General features: G+C 44.1%; 1 protein-coding gene across 2 annotated transcripts; it reads left to right on the forward strand.

Annotated features, from left to right (window-relative positions):
* Nucleotides 1–14,372: 14,372 nt before the first annotated feature.
* DAZAP2 (DAZ associated protein 2) lies at nucleotides 14,373–18,705 on the forward strand. 2 transcript variants are annotated; one of them, XM_029204396.1, is made up of 4 exons: nucleotides 14,373–14,563; nucleotides 15,554–15,672; nucleotides 16,088–16,333; nucleotides 17,259–18,705. In XM_029204396.1, exons 1-4 carry the CDS (start codon nucleotides 14,551–14,553, stop codon nucleotides 17,385–17,387), a joined length of 507 nt encoding a protein of 168 aa, XP_029060229.1. In that variant the 5' UTR covers nucleotides 14,373–14,550; the 3' UTR covers nucleotides 17,388–18,705. The 2 variants fall into 2 exon arrangements, with proteins under 2 accessions (XP_029060229.1, XP_029060230.1); XM_029204397.1 differs by having other exon boundaries at nucleotides 16,088–16,256; nucleotides 17,259–18,694.
* The last annotated feature ends 270 nt before the right edge of the window (nucleotides 18,706–18,975 follow it).

Genomic DNA, 18,975 nt, shown 5'->3' on the forward strand with positions numbered 1-18,975 from the left:
GACCTCACTGCGAGAAAAGGGAGGGAACGCAGACATTGCTCAGCCAGGGCCTAACCAACCTTCTGAGCAGCCGTGCCCCAGCTCCATCTCACGGAGGGGACCCTGGGCCTGAAAGCTCCCTCACCCCCACCTCAAGAGCAGTTGTGGGCTGTCTTGACTAAAGACAGCTTTCCTGCTTTCTTGACCAAGTAGACTAGGAAATGTAAAATATAGACAAAGTTCTGTGGCACGGAGAAAAAACAAGTTTCTGCTTTGGTGGTAGTGATGGCGAGGAGGGTTTGGTTTATTTAATAGAGGCTCTTGAAGGTATGGAAAGGGGAAGGAATAAGACGAGGCACCGTTTGGGGCTGAGGGCAAATGGACGGAGAAGTAGTTGACAAAGAAGCCTGTGCTCCGCCACGGGAGAGGCTACAACAGTGAGAGGCCCGAGTACCGCAAAAAAAATAAAAAGAAGAAGAAGGAGTTGGAAGAACAAAGGGGAAGAGAAAGAATGAGGGGAGGCGAGTTGGGGAGGAGGGAGCACTGTAAATCCAGTAAGCTGTGGATCCCAACGTTGAGGCAGCCTGCCATCAGCCCGGGCTGCTTCCCCTTTGCCCCTTCATCCACTGCCACCGCTCCCCCCTTGTGATGAGCTAAGCATAGATGAGTTAGAGGTAGTGTGGGAATAGAGGTGGAGCCCTCAGCCCATTGTTGCTTAACGCCTCCCATGGAAGGACACTGGGAGGGGAGAGGAGAAGAGAGCAGCACCGGATGGTAGACCATCACTACACGCTTTTCCAGAACGTTACCTGCACCTGGCAGATTTATGAGTAACCAAACGGATTAGGAGTCAGAATATTTAGGTTTTAGTCCCAACTCTTCCACTAGAAGTTCAGGCAGGTAGTTTAACTTCTTCATTACTTTTAAAATAAAGAGGGTAATACCTATAATCATTACTTCACAAAGTTAAGAAGTTAAATTGTGAGCCTGTATGTGAAGAAACTTTGGAAATATCTGTACAATAGTTTTAATCTGTTTTTTAGGCTCCGGACGCGCAGGCTCAGCGGCCATGGCTCACGGGCCCAGCCGCTCTGCGGCATGTGAGATCTTCCCAGACTGGGGCACGCACACGTGTCCCCTGCATCGGCAGGCGGACTCTCAACCACTGCGCCACCAGGGAAGCCCCAGTTTTAATCTGTTTTAACTGGCCTTGTGAAACTAATACATGACATGGTATTATAGTTCTTGGGGGGTTTTGTTTGGTCTGTAGTCCCTATGGTCCTTCCTCTCAGACTGTAAATTCCTCAAGAGCACAGATTGTGACTTACTAATTTTCGGATTTCCTACTGCTCTTTATGTGAAGAAGAGGCTCAGTATTGTTATTGAATGTTGTCACATGAAGACAAAAACTCTTAGTCTATATGACTTGGTTTGGTGCTACACACAGATAAATCAAATGCTTTGGATGACATGAACATCAGGGATAGTATGAAGAAAGAAATGGATGTGATCAAAGGGGTTCATGGACACATACATTAAAATGTTAATCGTGGGGCTTCCCTGGTGGCGCAGTGGTTAAGAATCCTCCTGCCAATGCAGGGGACACAGGTTCGGGCCCTGGTCCGGGAAGATCCCACATGCCGTGTAGCAACTAAGCCCATGCGCCACATCTGTTGAGGCTGCGCTCTAGAGCTGGTGAGCCACAACTACTGAAGCCCGCGCACCTAGAGCCCATGCTCCGCAACAAGACAGCAAAGAGAAGCCCACGCGCCGCAACAAACAGTAGCCCCCACTCGCTCACCGCAACTAAGAAAGACCACGCGTAGCAACGGAGACCCAACACAGCCAAAAGTAAATAAATTTATTTTTTTAAAATGTTAATTGTGGTTTTCTTTGGGAAAAGGAAGCCTTAATTTTATATTGTATACACTTCTGCTTAAATTTTTGATGCTGAACATATACTACGTTTTTGTTTAAATTTTTTATTGGGGTATAACATGCACACAGCAAAGTACACAAATCTTAAATGTACATCTTGATGAATTATTTATATATATATAAAATATTATCTACATATATTACTTGCATACATCTACATATATAATAGATTACATACATTATTTATTATAATCATTATATTTTATTATCACACACATATATATATTTTATAAATATATACAAAATCGGGCTTCCCAGGTGGCACAGTGGTGGGGAGTCCGCCTGCCGATGCAGGGGACACGGGTTCGTGCCCCGGTCCGGGAAGATCCCACATGCCGCGGAGTGGCTGGGCCCGTGAGCCATGGCCGCTGAGCCTGCGCGTCCGGAGCCTGTGCTCCGCAACGGGAGAGGCCGCAGCGGTGAGAGGCCCGCGTACCACACACACACACACACACACACACACAATATATATATATATATATATATACCAATATATATATATATATATATATATATATACAAAATCACCACCCACAACATGATGTAGAGCATTTCCAACAGCTGAGAAGACTCCCCTGTGTTCCTTGTTAAGTAAACTTCCAGTTATCACCATAGCTTAATTTTGCTGGTTCTTGAACTTCATATAAATGGAATCAGACAGCATGTGTACTCTTTTGTGTCTGGCTTCTGTTACTCAGCATATGTTTTTGAGATTCACCCATGTTGTTGTGTCTAACAGTATTATTTGTTCTTTTTTATCGCTGCATATATTCCATTGTATAATTATACCACAGTTTATCCATTCTACTACTGATGGGCATTCGGGTTGTTTCTTTTTGTCTTTTATGAATAAAGCTGCTGTGAACGTTCTTGCATAAGTCCTTTAGTGAATGTATGCACATATTTCTCCTGGGTAGATACTGAGGCGTGGGATTGCTAGGTTTGTGGTATATGTTTAACTTTTGTAGATACTGCTAAATACTTTTCCAAAATGTTTGAACCAATTTATATCCTTACTAGTAATGTATGAGAATTCTAGTTGTTCCACACCCTCACCAATACTTGCAATACAGTGTCTTTTTTTTGCAATATTGAAATATAAGATTTTTAGAATAAGTATATATTTTATAATCAGAAAAAAATGTCAACAGTACAAATATTTCCATGGCTGAGTGAACAGTATCCTCAGCCCAGCACATTTTCTTTTTTTCTCCTTCACTCCACTTCCCATGCCTCTGAGCCTACATTTATTCAACAAATATTTATTGTCTACTATGTGCCAAACACTGGGCTGGATGGTAAGTGTCCAGTGGTAAACAAAACAGACAGCTTTCTTGGAATTTATGGTCTTCCGGGGAAACAGATGTTAAACAAAAAATAAACACAGAAATATATCATTACACGTGATGATTAAGAAAACCAGAAGGTGATATGAGAGAGAATAACACTGGGGGCAGGGAAGGCCTCCCTGAGGAAGTCATATATAAGGCAAAGTTTAAAAGATGTAATAAGCAGGAGACCGAAGGAACAGCAGAGGCAATGAGGCAGGAATAAATTTGTTGTTCAAGAAACTGAAAGAGGATCAATATGGCTGGAACACAGCAAGTGACAGGGGAGAATTGCACAAAATGCAGTTGGAAAGATAGGCAGGGCCCAGATCAGGAAGGCCTGGCCATGTACACCTCCAATCTTTCCATTCAGTTGGGTCCTTTCTTTTTTTTTTTCTAGTACGCGGGCCTCTCACTGCTGTGGCCTCTCCCGTTGCGGAGCACAGGCTCCGGACGCGCAGGCTCAGCGGCCATGGCTCACGGGCCCAGCCGCTCCGTGGCATGTGGGATCTTACTGGACTGGGGCACGAACCCGTGTCCCCTGCATCGGCAGGCAGACTCTCAACCACTGCGCCACCAGGGAAGCCCTGGGTCCGTCCTTTCTTTGCAAACTCTACTCAAGATTTATCCCGTCCAAGAGGTCTTCTTGAATAATACCGAATTGTTCTAATTAATATTATTTTAATTACATCCTTGCTCCAATAACTTCATTATATAATTTGTAGTTAATAGGCCTTTAATTCTGTTTCCTGAGAATATATTGGTTTACCCAACAGATATAGGACAGGACCTTATGTTTCCTCTTTTACCCAGTCTCCTCCAAGCACCTAGCATATCAGGGATGCTCTGTTGACAGTAAGAGTCTCCCTTGGCCCTGTACTCTATTCCTAGAAAGCTCTTGGAATCTAAGTAGATAATCCTTAGGATCCTGTTTTACCTGGTTTGAGAACTGACCCAATTTCAAATCTTCAAAACTTGCCCTGGAGCAACCACATTTCTCCAGGATCCAGGCATATTTTTCCAAACACCTTCCTTAACTGCGTGGTTAATCTTGCCCCTTCCCCCTCCAATCACCAGATTAAAGGCATCTCTGCTGTTGCTAAGGGGAGGAGGCTTGGGCAGGTGGTGGGAGTGAGTTGAAGGATGATACAGCAGGGAGTCAGGTTGGTCAGCAGGGAAAAAACCTCTGAGCTGTGAGGAAAGACAGCAATGCAAATGCATTTTCAAGTGCTTCTGGGCCGGGTCCCGCCCAGCCTCCACCCGCCCCCCACACCCCCCTCGACGCCCGCCATGTGTTTATCTGCTTGTTCTCTGAAAGCTTTTAGGACTTTCTTTTTTTTAAATCTCTAATGTCTTTAATTTTACAATGTCAATAGTTTGTGGTTAGCCAGCTTTCCTAAAACAAGGAAGCTATTGTCCACCTTGACTGGTTATATTGAAGTCCTTATGAGAAGAATGGGCCATCAAAGAAAAGGTGCTGTTAACAATACAGGGCTATTTTAAGGTGAGAAGCCAGAGTTCTGAAAAATTTGCATGTGGCAAGGAGCGTGGCTGGGCATGCTCCATTTTTTATAGACTTCCCACCCTGAAATGCATATACTCTATTTACTTTAATTTTAGCAATGATGTAAAATTATTGCTGGGCTGCTGTCACTCTGACAGATCACCTTACCAGCTCAAAGGGTAAATAAGGGTTTTTTTTCCATAATTTTTGTACAGTAACAAGGTGAGGAACATTTTAGCTCATAAATTATTCACCAGACCTCACAGGCATAATAGGCTGTGTGCATATTCATCAGGTTATCATCCATTATTCATAAGAAGTTCACTTCAACTGTTAGAAGAAAATGAGGTTGTTGATTGAAATCCTGAAGAAATGTGGGCTTTTATTCTCCCCCCTCCTTTTTCCCATCTGAGTAAGTCTGGAACTTTCCATCAAAAAATGATATTGTAGGGAAAAAAATTTATTCCTGACATGTAGATGTGTAGATAAGAGGAAATAAAACTTGGAGTAGGAAATAAATTGGCAGGATCAACCATCATTCATTTAACTTGGCTAAAGGCCTCTGACTCCTGCTTCCACAGAAACTGTGTCCGGGAAGTGGCCAAAGGGTGTCCCCTTTCTTGCAGCAAAAGAATAGCTTCATCAAATCTGATAGACTTAATACTTATATTAAGATCCAGGTTGCCTTCTACAGCCCAAGAAGTATTATCATTTATCTTCTTATTTGACCTTCACACCAAGTCTGTGAGATAGGAATAATTTTCAAGATGAGAAAACTGAGGCTCAGAGAGGTTGAGTGACGTATCTAAAGCCAAACAGCTGGTGAGCAGACCAGGACTGGAACCTACATTTTCTTCCATATTCCATGTTCCTTATACTCTGTCTTCCTAAATCCTCTGGATGATAAAACTCACCACTCCCAAGATAGAGGCATTTCACATTGTTTTCCAAGAACCATTAATTTTATTGTTTTCTCTTTTTATTATTTATTTATTTATTTAAAAATATTTATTTATTTTGGCTGTGTTGGGTTTTCATTGCTGCACGCAGGCTTTCTCTAGTTGCGGCGAGCCTGGGCTACTCTTCATTGCGGTGTGTGGCTTCTTACTGTGGTGGCTTCTCTTGCTGCGGAGCACAGGCTCTAGGCACACAGGCTTCAGTAGCTGCGGCATGCGGGCTCAGTAGTTATGGCACACAGGCTTAGTTGCTCGGCAGCATGTGGGATCTTCCTGGACCAGGGCTTGAACCCATGTCCCTTGCATTGGCAGGTGGATTCTCTTGCACTGCACCCCCAGGGAAGCCCCTGTTTTCTCTTTTTAATACCTTTATTATTTCTGTGAACTACAGAAGCAATATAGGCTTGAAGGCATCAAATAAAACAAAGTTCTATAGAATAGAGAATAACAAATGGACAGTTTGCCACGATTGCCAACCCCCTTCGCCACAGGAGCCAGGAGGAGATATTATAATTCAGTAAAATCCACAGATCTGGGTTCAGATTTGACCGTGGTCACTGACTAGCTGTGTAATTTGCGGCCAGATAGCCTCTTTAGGTTGTAGTTTCTCATTTGTAAAATGGGGATAATGCTTACTTCTAGAGTTTTTTGTGTTAAATGAGATAATGTATATGAAACCCAAGTGTCAGCGTTTTCCTCCATTTTAAAGGTCCCCTCCTTCTAGCACAGTTGGCCCTCCAGTATCCATGGGTTCTGCATCAGAGGATTCATCCAATCAAGGATTGAAAATATTTGGAAAATAAATTCCAGAAAGTCCCCAAAAGCAAAAGTTGAATTTGCCTCAAACCAGCAACTATCTTTACATAGCATTTACATTGTGTTCGGCATTGTAAGTAATCTAGAGATCATTTCAAGTTACACAGGAGAAAGGGCGTAGGTTTTAGGCAAATACTATTTTACCATTTATGCAAATACCATCTTATGTAAGGGACCTGAGCATCCTCGGATTTTGGTATCTGTGAAGGGGAGGGGGTCCTGGAACCAATCCCCCGTGGATATGGAAGAAAGGCTGTACGTTTGGGGAAGTGGAATGGAAGGTAAGGCTTGCCGCGTGCCTGTCCCCCAAGTCTTTCGCTTGACCCTCTGTTTCATTCTGTTTTCGGCCACTCATTTGGCTGCTAGTCACCTGGTATGGTCCCTCTGCGTGAAATGCAGCTGTAGTCACAGTGGGGCACAGCTGTGAATTCTCCCCAACATGACTACACAAGGTTGTTCTTTACTGAAGAGTTAGGGAAAAACTAAAGAGAATTCCAAAGAATAGAGGAGAGCATTAAATTTTTTATTTTAACTTTCCCTGTAATCCAAGTGAAAACCAGCTAAGAAGTTCAGCTTCATTAGTTGTGGCATGCAGGCTCAGTAGTTGTGGCTCACGGGCTCTAGAGTGCAGGCTCAGTAGTTGTGGCGCACGGGCTTAGTTGCTCCGTGGCATGTAGGATATTCCCGGACCAGGGCTAGAACCTGTGTCCACTACATTGGCAGGCGGATTCTTAACCACTGTGCCACCAGGGAAGCCCAAGGAGCATGGAGTCTTAACCACTGCGCCACCAGGGAAGTCCCAACTTCCCTGGTGCAGAAGCACTAAATGATTCTGATGCAGGTGGTTTGGGATTTCACACGGAGAAAAATTGCTCAAAACCCGAAAAGAAGAGACGCTGCCCCAGGATTTACTAGGCTGCTGTAGCCACAGTGGAGTGAGGCCTTTACATTATCATGCAGAGCAGTGTTAGTGCCTCTCCTACAAAGGCTCTCCAGCAATAAGAAAGGAGGATCCGGGCTTCCCTGGTGGCGCAGTGGTTGAGAGTCCACCTGCCGATGCAGGGGACACGGGCTCGTGCCCTGGTCCGGGAGGATCCCACATGCCGCAGAGCAGCTGGGCCTGTGAGCCATGGCCGCTGAGCCTGCGCGTCCGGAGCCTGTGCTCCGCAACGGGAGAGGCCACAACAGTGAGAGGCCCACGTACCGCAAATAAAAAAAAAAAGAAAAGAAAGGAGGATCCATTTCTGAGTCATATATCTTGTAATCCTTGTTCCCTTAGTTACACAAAGACCGGCCAAAGTTTTGAAAAGGCTGCTTCAGAGCCTGATTGGATTCTTCCACAAACCTCCACACTCCCTCTTTGGGCTGGGGAATAGGAGGTCGTTTTGTTCTCTAGTTACACAAGTGAAGAGCCCAATACATAGTAGGTGTTCAATAAAGGTACATTAAAAAGCTCTAATCAGCCTAATTAACTGGGACTAGGAGACCCTGCAGGAGGAGGCGTGTCATTCTCTGAGTCCTCAGAGGACAGTTTATCCATCTGTACTGTAGCACTTACTGAGTTCTGCTGTAATTTTCTTTTCAGCATCCCTCTTGCCCAAACTCACTAAAAGAGTTCATTAGCCATCATCCTTGGCTATTCTCTCTGCTTCATCCCAACATTATTTTAAAAAACACCTTTATTAAGGCATAACTGACATACAATAAACTACACGTTTAAAGTGTACTATTTGATAAATGTTGACACTTGTACACACCCAGAAAACCATAACTACAGTCAAGATAGTGAACACATCCATGACCCCCAAAAGCTTCCCAAAGTCCATCTCTTCCCTCCTGTTCCTCCCCATCTCTTTACACAGGCAACCAGGGCTCTGCTTTTTATCACTATGGTTTGTATTTTCCAGAATTTTATATAAATGGAATCCCTTAGTGTGCACTCTTCTTTTGTCTGGTTTCTTTCCCTCAGCATAACTGAGATTATCCATGTTGTCGTGTGGACCCGTAGTTCATTCCTTTTTATTGTATAGCAACACCGCAATGTGTTTATCCATTGACCTGTTGATGGACATTTGTGTTGTTTCCAGTTTTTGGCTGTTACAAATAAAGCTGTAATAAATACCCATGGGTAAGCCTTTGTATGCCCATATTCTTTCATTTCTCTTGGGTTAATAGGAGTGGAAGGACTAGATCACATGGTATATATAACTTTTTTTTTTTTTTTGCGGTACGCGGGCCTCTCAGTGCTGTGGTCTCTCCCGTTGCGGAGCACAGGCTCCGGACGCGCAGGCTCAGCGGCCATGGCTCACGGGCCCAGCCGCTCTGCGGCATGTGGAATCTTCCCAGACCGGGGCACGAACCCGTGTCCCCTGCATCGGCAGGCAGACTCCCAACCACTGCGCCACCAGGGAAGCCCGGTATATATAACTTTTAAAGTCCTGTCATACTGTTTTCAAAGTGGTTGTACCATTTTACATTCTTATCAGCAGTGCCTGAGAATTCTAGTAGCTCCACATAGTCTCCAACACTTGAAACAGTCTTTTTAATGCTAACCATTTTAATAGGTGTGCCAACATTGTTTTAATGTTTTGAATTGGTAAGCATTCACATGGTTCAAAAATTTTTAAAAAAATTTTTAAGGTGTATAGTGAAAAGTCACTCCCACCTCTGTCTCCCCACCCTACCCAGTAACCACTTTTGTAGCTATCTTGTGTAATCTTCCAGAATTTCTTTACTCAAATACTAATGAATATAGTTTTCCTGCTCTTTTACACAAAAGGCATCATGCTAAGCACATGGTTCTGAACCTTGCCTTGTTTTCATTTATGAAATATTTTGGAGAGCTTCCTCGTTCTTTGTTACAGCCATGCAGTGTTTAATTATATGGGTATACTAAGATTTATTTTACCAGTTCCCTATTGATGGATATATAGGTTATTTCTAATCTTTTGCTATTACAAACAATGCTGCAGTAAACAGCCTTATATACACAGTATTTCTCATGAATGCAAATATAACTGTAGGAATCATTCTTAGAAGTGGGGATGGTAATTTGTAATTTTGATAGACATTTGCCAAATCGGCCCTATAGGAGTTGTACTCCCACCATCAATAAATTAGAGCGTCCGCTTATCCACAGCCTCACAATTGAGGTTAGTAAATGTTTGGATTTTTGCCAATCTGATAATGGTATCTGTGTGGTTTTAATTTGCCTTCTTATTAAGAGTGAGGCTGAACATCTTTTCATGTTTAGAAGCCATTTGCATTTCCTTTTCTGTGAACTGTCTGTAAATGTCATTTGCTACTTTTTTTTTTTATAAATTTGGTTAAATTTTTTCCCCAGTTTTATGGAGATATAATTGACATATATTACTATGTAAGTTTAAGGTGTACAACAAAATGATTTGACTTACGTACATCATGAAATGATGACCACAGTAGGTTTAGTTAGCGGATATCTGTCATCTCATGCAGATACAAAATTTTAAAAAATAGAAAAAATGTTTTTCCTTGCGATGAGAACTCAGGATTCACGGTCTTAAGAACTTTCATTTATAACGTACAGCAGTGTTAATGCTCTGTATCATGTTACATTCCCTAGTACTTATTTATAACTGGAAGTCTGTACCTTTTGACTACCTTCATCTAACTCCCCCTCCTCCCAGCCACTTTTTCTAATGGTTGGCCATATACTTATTGATCTCTAGGAGCTATTAATATTTAGGGGAATTAGCCCTTTGTGATGTAAACTGCAAAAATTTTTTTTTCCAATTTGTCATTTTTCTTTCGACTTTATGGAGTTTTCATCCCTGATATTAATCCTGTTTATTAACCCTGGACATTAATCCCAATATTAGTCCGGCTGTTTTGCCTCCTAAATATTTCTGGAATCCCCCCACTTCTCTCTACCCAAATGCCACTTTCCTAGGCCAGTCTGCCATCATCATTCACCTAAATTACCGCATTGTACCCTAACTGTGTCTCCCAGGCACACCTCAACTCTTGCCCCTTTCTAATCTATTTTACATTTGGTAGCCAGAAAGATACTTCTAAAATAAAAACATAATCATTAAAAAAAACACATAATCATGTCACTTTTCTGCTGAAAACTCTTGGTGGCTAACTAGTGCCTGTAGGATAGACTCCATTATCTTAAGATAGAATCCTCCATGGGCGCCAAGGCCCCCTGCATGGAAAGGCACCTGTTTCCCTCTTCAGCTTCGTCTCTGACCAGTCCTCACCTCCCATTCCATGTACCGGCCATACTGAACTGTTGTCACATCCTCCCTCTCCATAAGCCCTCCCACTTGTAGGCCTTTGCATACACTGTTCCCTATTTGGGGACCCCTCTTCACTTGCTTAAATTCCACCCACCCTTCAGATTTCATCTCAGACATCACTGCCAGCACGACACCTTCCCTGATCACAGTAGAAAAGGTTAGATACCTCACCCAGGTGTTCTCATAACACCCCATACTGTCCTTATGGCAGCATTAATCACGCTATATTTTGATTATCTGTTTACTTTTCTGTCTCATCCATTAGGTAGACTAAGTTCCATGAGGATAGGGACTAAGTGTGCTTCTTCACTATTGTTTCCCTAGTGTCTATTACAGGGTCTGGCACATAACAGGTGCTTGATAAACAGTTGTTAAATTAACTCAAGAAAGGATGTTTGATGACTTAATGACATCTTCATCTCATTGGGGGACCAAGGAGAATGAAGAAAACAGAAAGGCTTTTGACGCCTGTTCAAGAAAGTAGCCAGATGCCCCTTAATCCCACCTGCCAGAGAAAACAGTGGCTTGTAGCCCCTTCTTTTCTGTTGTTTATCTCATTTGGCTCCACCCTGGCTTTCAGGAGACCCCGGTCCCAGCGTGTTAAGCAAAATACCTAACATCCTGTAGAGGAGGCACTGACCAATCTGAGGGCAGCTTGTCTTAGCTGGAGCTAGGTCCTGCAGGCTTCCTGGGTGTCAAGAGTTAATCCTTTAGGGACTTCCCTGGTGGCCCAGTGGTTAAGAATCTGCCTTCCAATGCAGGGGACGCGCGTTCGATCTCTTGTTGGGGAACTAAGATTCCACATGCCATGGGGCAACTAAGCCCGTGCACTCTAGAGCCCTCGTACCACAACTAGAGAGAAGCCTAGGTGCAGCAACAAAAGATCCCGTATGCTGCAACGAAGATCCGGACACAGCTAAATTAATTAATTAAAAAACAATTAAAAAAAAGAGTTAACCCTTTAATTACTGGACCATGGAAAGGTCTGGGGAGGAGGGGTTTCAGTGGAGGGCTGGAGCAGAGGAGGGTATTTGGGGAGAGGGCTTGGGCCAATGGCTGTTTACCATCCGGTAGAAGTATTTGTACTTTTATCTAGGGCCTGATCAGAATTTACAACCTGATTATCAGCTTGGCCTACTTCCCCTCTGCCTTCTCAGGCTCCTCTTTGCTTTTTTCCTTCCCTAAAACAGAGCCTAGATCTAGAGCCTGAGGCGACACGAGGGTCCTGTGAATTTTCTGGCAGATAATGAAATTGAGACCTTTGGGGGGCAGCAGATTAAAAACAATGTAAATAGATTAAACAATGTAAACATTAGAAACAAGGCTTGTAAAATCAAGCAGAGCTGTGTTTGAACGCCTGGCTCTGCAGCTGTATAACTTAGTTCAGCTACTTAACCTCTCTGAAATACAGTCCGCTTGCCTGCACTTTTCCTTGGTCTGCTGTGGACACGAGGTGGATAATATCTGCAAGGATAGTGGTGCAGTATCTGATTTCTACGTGACAAGGAGTAAGTGGGAGCTGAGGAGACGAGGACCAAAGTCAGTTAGCTGGTGACACAGTGAGGTCTGGAACTCGCATCCCTCTCCTACACTCTCACTGACGTGGGCTGCTATAGTCAACACAATTTCAGGGTCCCTAACTGAAGGCCCAGTAAGAGAAAAAAGGTAAGTTTCCTTTCTCAGGTTCACTCCTTTATTTTCTGAGGCCCAGAGCACAGGTTAGGATGGGTATAGGTTAATGACCTCTCCAGTTTTAGGCTTTAGGGTGGAATCAGTTTAGGATCTGACTTGTAAAAGTTAGGTTACAAGGAAGAAGATTTGACTGGTCTGACCTCCAAGGATGTTCATTCAAATTAACCAACTACTGCTTGCAAATTTCACGCTAAGAAAAATGCAAGGCCCTGAGGGTAAAAGTCCACTAAAAAAAAAACCCAGTGTTTTTCAAACTGTGAGTCCTGACTTGTTACTAGGATGTGAAATCACAACCAGAAATGAAAAAAGGAAATAGGAGGAAATAGAAAATATGACAGTGCATTGTACACAGAAGGAGGTATCAGATCATAAAATTTTCAGTTACGTATATTTATAAATGCGTGTGTACTGGGTCATGATTTAAAGTGTATTACTGTCAATTTGGGTCCAAAAAGTTTGCAAGCCCCTTTACCAGAAGGTGAGATTCAGGAGAGCAAGAGCTTTGTTTTGTTTTAGAACAGTGCCTGGCATTTGTAAGTGTTCTCTGAAGAACTGTTGAATGAGTGAATATCTAACAATGTGCCTGCCTTCAAGATTAGAGTCAGAAATACAGGAAAAGGTAAATATCATAGGCTTTAACATACTAATATTAATCTGAACTAAATAAACAATATGAATCTACTGAAAGGGAAGGAACCTAAAAGAACTCCAAATACAAATAGTCTTGGAAATTGGGCTTTTAGAGTATTTTAGCCATGATAGTCAGAGTGAAGTGATAAGAACAAAACAAAACTGACTTGGGAACCTGGGAACCAGGATTCAAGACCTGACTTTGTAACCTGCTCACTGTGTGACTTAGGGCAAATCTCTTTAATCAATTCTCTCATTTGAAAAACAGGAATGATCAAACAAGCCCCGTCTGACACACAGGGCTGCTGTGAAGACCTGTGATGACCCCATAAAATCGTGCATTCTAAGGGTGCTCTGCAAACTGTAATAGGATACTGGAGAGAAAAACAAGGGATTGCTGAGTTGAAGTGAGTACAGCTCTTTTCAGTGGTTTAAGTCATTCATCAGCAAGTATTTATCAGGCTTCTAATGTTTACTGAGGACTTTTCTTTCCAAAGCTTTCCCTTTTCAGATGCTTTTCTAATATTCTTCCTACAGTACAGAATGTAAACTCCATGAGGAAATAGTGTTGGGCTGTCTTGTTCAGCTCCATCTCTGTACTTGCACATAGCAAGCGCTCAGCAGATATCTTAAAATGGAGAACGGAAGGAAAAACTTAATTGCTGCCTTAAAGGATGGCACCTTTGCCCTTAAGAACAATTTAGAAGAGAAGTGATAACACGGAGAAAATACACGTAAGATGCCGTACTGGTGCCTGTAACAGGTACCAAAGGAAGGGCCGGGCCACAGGCACTGCTTGGCTACCACGAGTATGCCAGTTTAAGTGCTAGCTGCTGCGGGAGGGACACAACACAGCATACCCTTCCTTATGGTGAGAAAGCGACACAGAAATAAATACCGACTGTCGGCAGGACAGGCAGCGAAGATTCGAGCGAGGGGAACGCGTGATCGATAAATCAAGGGTTGGGGAGGGGAGCGTATCTCAGGCAGTTAGAGACGTTTGTAGAAATCTATGCCCCTTCGTGGAAAGACTGTCAAGGTGAGATGACCTTGAGGTGCTGTGCGTAGGTGGGAAAAGGTTCCGGAGAATAGTTTAATGGTACTGCCTCCGAGCGCCCAAGGGAGAGAAGTTCCTGTTTCGAGACAATACCTGTTATTTGGTTTTCTTCCAGGCGAGAGACAAGGGTAGGGGTTGGAAGACAAGACCCAGTGGGCGGGGCCAACACGAGCGGGCGGGACCACGTGGGCCCTCCCTCCAGCTACTGGAAGCCGGGCGAAGGGGCGGGGTTTCCGGTGGCAGCGGCATTCGGGCGTCGGGTGACGCTAGGCGGACAAATCGTCACGTGACACGGAAGTGACTACGAACAGGAAGAGGACGAAAAAAATAACCGTCCGCGACGCCGAGCCGAACCGGACCCGCAGCCACCATGAACAGCAAAGGCAAGGACAGGGGGCGGCTGAGGCCGCCGGGGGAAGTAATGCTGGCCCGGAGCGAGCGGGCCCGGAGCCCAGGGTCACTGGACGCCAGGCCTGGGGAGAGCTGCGCCGCGCTCCTGGGCCAGCTTCAGTGCCCGGGGCTGCGCCGGACGCCTTTGTCATTCTCGAACTACGGCTGCTCGCTCCCTCTTGGCCCTTTCCCCCTTAAACTCTGTGGCGCAGTTTGGAGCCGCGGGCTCGGGTTGGGGGGGCAGTGGGGGGGGGGGAGAAGGCTTGTCGAGATGGGCATCTGCAGGAGCAAATGGGGAGTTAGAGGTGAGATTTGGGTGGGCCAATGGAGAGCTGGCAGAGGCGGGGCGCCGCGCTCCGGAACCACAGGCAGGCCCCCGGGCTTAACTAGTGAAGTGCCGGCGCTGGTGAGCGGGCCAGGCGGGCCCGACGGGTCTCTTTCCCTTTACCCTCGCTGGCGGCCAGAACGTCTCCTGGTTCCTGTGTCAGGATATTCCCCTCAACCCCCTCTCCGATCTCAAGGTTCACTTCCACCACTCACTTTATTTGGAAGTCGACCTTGAGTAGGAACCTGTGAGGTCGATGGGCACAACCACTGTTATTCATGAGGTCTTGGTCAGTTACAGCCAGACCTTTGGAGACCACCCAGAGTAGAGAGACAGGACACACTCTTGAAACATCAGCAAGAAGGGGTTCCCAGAGCTGCCCTGCATTCTGGAAGGATCTTGGGCCCAGCTAGACTTTCCCCTGACACCAGTCTTCTCCTGGAAAGAGCTTTTCCTGTCCAGTTAGAATCCAGCATCTTCAGTTATAAGGGTGCAAAGAGGATGCTTATTTTCTTGGCTCCAGGGATCAGGCCCTTCAGGGCAGTCGGTCTGTTTGCAAATCTCTTTCTGCTTGTTCCGGCTAGGCTACCCAGTATGCCCTGCCGTATTTTGGTGACTCTGTATTCTAGGCAACATGCATTGTTTTCTTGTCTTCCAGGTCAATATCCAACGCAGCCAACCTACCCGGTGCAGCCTCCTGGGAATCCTGTGTACCCTCAGACCTTGCATCTTCCTCAGGCTCCACCCTATACTGATGCTCCACCTGCCTACTCAGAGGTGCTTCCAGTTTATTAGACTTTATTAATGGAATACTCTTGGATCACGTTTTCAGTCTTTAGCTAAGTCTGACTCCACACATTTATTTACTCTCCACAAACAGGAAAGAATGCTCACATGAATAATCTAAAACATTATATAGTTCAGCAATTTCTGTTGGGGTTGAGAATGCATTATCTGATTATTTTATGTTATTTGGCACAGGCTGAGGTTAAGAAGATGAGTTTGCGTTCCTTGAGCCTAACATTAGCTGCAGCAGGAAGTGATCCAGGAGAATATTTAGTGGCAGTGGAAAGGCAACTTGTGTAACTCAGAGTGTAATCTGCACAAGGAGAATTAAGAATTGACTCATTAAAGAGATCTGAAATACAAATGTCACAAAGTAACTAGTTGCCTTCTCTTCTGCCTCCTTTAGCTCTATCGTCCGAGCTTTGTGCACCCAGGGGCTGCCACAGTCCCCACCATGTCAGCTGCATTTCCTGGCGCCTCACTGTATCTTCCCATGGCCCAGTCTGTGGCTGTTGGACCTTTAGGTTCCACAATCCCCATGGCTTATTATCCAGTTGGTCCCATCTATCCACCTGGTTCAGCAGTGCTGGTGGAAGGAGGGTATGATGCAGGTGCCAGATTTGGAGCTGGTGCTACTGCTGGAAACATTCCTGTGAGTATGACTTTGTCACAAAAAACTCAACCCTTGTGTATTTTAACTTTCTGAAATGACTACATAGTTATCCTTTCATCATCCCTGGGTAATAGTTGCTGGTATTGGTGCAAGCACTGATGTCCAGTAATCAGGCAGAAAGCACTGGAGGGGGCAGAACTGTGGCAAGTCAGTAGCATCTGGCACATTCACTGGTGTCTGAGTTAATCAGATTCCTTTGTTTTCCTGTCTTAGGAGTCCTGCCTGCTGCTTTTCCAGTTCACTTTTGGTACTGGTCTAGTAACAACTGCTCATTCATTCCATAAGCATTTACTTAATATTTGCCATCTGTATGGCATTGTGTTAGGAACCATGATGATTAAAGAAGTAGAATGCACAATCCCCATTAGATTACATTTAGAAAGATACTAGGGCTTTTAGTTATGTCTCCTGCTTAGTTCTCTTATGTATGGGAATTAGAGCCCAAATGGTCCTTGCTAGGACCATGTACTCAATAACCACAGGCTAGGGATGAGGTGAGAATGCTGTCATCAGGTAGAGCTTTCAGATTATCCAGGGCCATTTGAAAACTGTTGGACCCTGTGACATAAGGCCCTGGACCTAGTACCCGCTCCCTGTAGTTTAGAATGTGAGTAGGAGTGATTTTTTGCCCTGAAAATGCCTATAGGTCTGGACTACCCCCACTCAGAAGGTATCCATAGGCTTTATCTTGGACCTGAAACCCTTTAAGTGAGTGGGTTTCCTGTTTATATCTTTGGGCTCACAGAGACTAGAGACTTGCTGTACCTGAATTGGTGGCATAGCTAGCTCTTTGAGATGCCATGGGTTAGCACACTGCCGTCTTCCTGACTGGTCCTCTTTCACCTTTGTCCACTTCCCTTCCACAGCTGCCCTGTGTCTAATCAACCTTGTCTTTTCCTTTCAGCCTCCTCCCCCTGGATGCCCTCCCAATGCTGCTCAGCTTGCAGTCATGCAGGGAGCCAATGTCCTTGTAACTCAGCGGAAGGGAAACTTCTTCATGGGTGGCTCAGATGGTGGCTACACTATCTGGTGAAGAACCAAGGCCGCCTCTGTGCCGGGAAAGACATCACATACCTTCAGCACTTCTCACAATGTAACTGCTTTAGTCATATTAACCTGAAGTTGCAGTTTAGACACATGTTGTTGGGGTGTCTTTCTGGTGCCCAAACTTTCAGGCACTTTTCAAACGTAATAAGGAACCACGTAATGGTAGCAGTACCGCCCTAAAGCATTTTGAGGTAGGGGAGGTATCCATTCATAAAATGAATGTGGGTAAAGCAGCCCTAAGGATCTTCCTTTAATTCCTCCGGAGTAATACTGTACCATACTGGTCTTTGCTTTTAGTAATAAAACATCAAATTAGGTTTGGAGGGAACTTTGATCTTCCTAAGAATTAAAGTTGCCAAATTATTCTGATTGGTCTTTAATCTCCTTTAAGTCTTTGATTTATATTACTTGTTATAAATGAACTGCATTAGTTATCTGCCTTTTCCTTTCCGTCCTTTGCTCCATGTCCTACCCTCAACCCTCGTCTTCCATTCCTTCCCACCGATCTCCATTGAATCAATGGTGCAGGACAGAAAGCCAGTCAGACTAATTTCCTTCTCTCCTTGCACTTCTCCCCACCTGTCATCTTTTAACTAGTCTTTCACAAAGGATCCTCTGAAACCCCCTGTGCCCCAAGCACAGACCCCATTACTTCTGCTTTTGCGTCTCCTCAAGCAAAAGTGGAGGGTGCCTTTTGGACCCTCCTCGTAGGTTGTCTCTTCATACATGAACCAAATTTGCAAACCCAAATTTGCTTTGGTGCCAGAAAAACTGAGCTTTGTTTTAACAAAGGATGCAAACTGTTTTGTAAACAGCAGTTTGTTTATAATTTGAGGGGCAAGGAGGAGGATGCATTTAAAAGCCTGATGACTCTAGAGCCAAATTAAGGGGAGTTTTCAGATCAAAAATTGGTTACCATTTCTTGTCAGTGTCTGATGCAGCCACTCATGGCTCGCAAGAATTCCTGAGCTGGGTTAATGGGGTCATATCATGAATGCCTCACTACTAAATGACTTGAGTCCAGTGAAATCTCATTAGGGTTAAGAATATTTCAGGGATCCTTAATATTTTGATTTTTGTTCTCTAAAATTGGATTTTATTTTATTTTATCTTATAATTTCAGTTCATCTAAATTTTGTGTTCTGTACATGTGATGTTTGACTGTACCATTGACTGTTATGGAAGTTCAGCGTTGTATGTCTCTCTCTACACTGTGGTGCACTTAACTTGTGGATTTTTTATACTAAAAATGTAGAATAAAGACTATTTTGAAGATTTGAATAAAGTGATGAAGTTGCATTACACCTCACTTCAAGGATTCTTTACTCAGCTTGTTTTTAGATCTCTTCTGTATATATCTTTTATATCCCACCTAGAATTCAGATAAGTGCTGCTGTCATTCTGGTTTTTTAAATGAAGCCTTTCAACTAAATGCAGGAGTACAAGGCTAAGATTTGACCATTTTCATGAGTTCCATTCTAGATGTTTAGATGTTTAACTTTTCTTCATTTTACTTCCTAAGCTCTTTCAGATTCTCATGAGCTTATTATGCCAGAGGAATTCCGAACATAAAC

The sequence above is a fragment of the Monodon monoceros genome, unplaced genomic scaffold, assembly GCF_005190385.1.
Source record: "Monodon monoceros isolate NGI ecotype Baffin Bay Population unplaced genomic scaffold, NGI_Narwhal_1 Super_Scaffold_6, whole genome shotgun sequence".
Taxonomy (NCBI): domain Eukaryota; kingdom Metazoa; phylum Chordata; class Mammalia; order Artiodactyla; family Monodontidae; genus Monodon; species Monodon monoceros.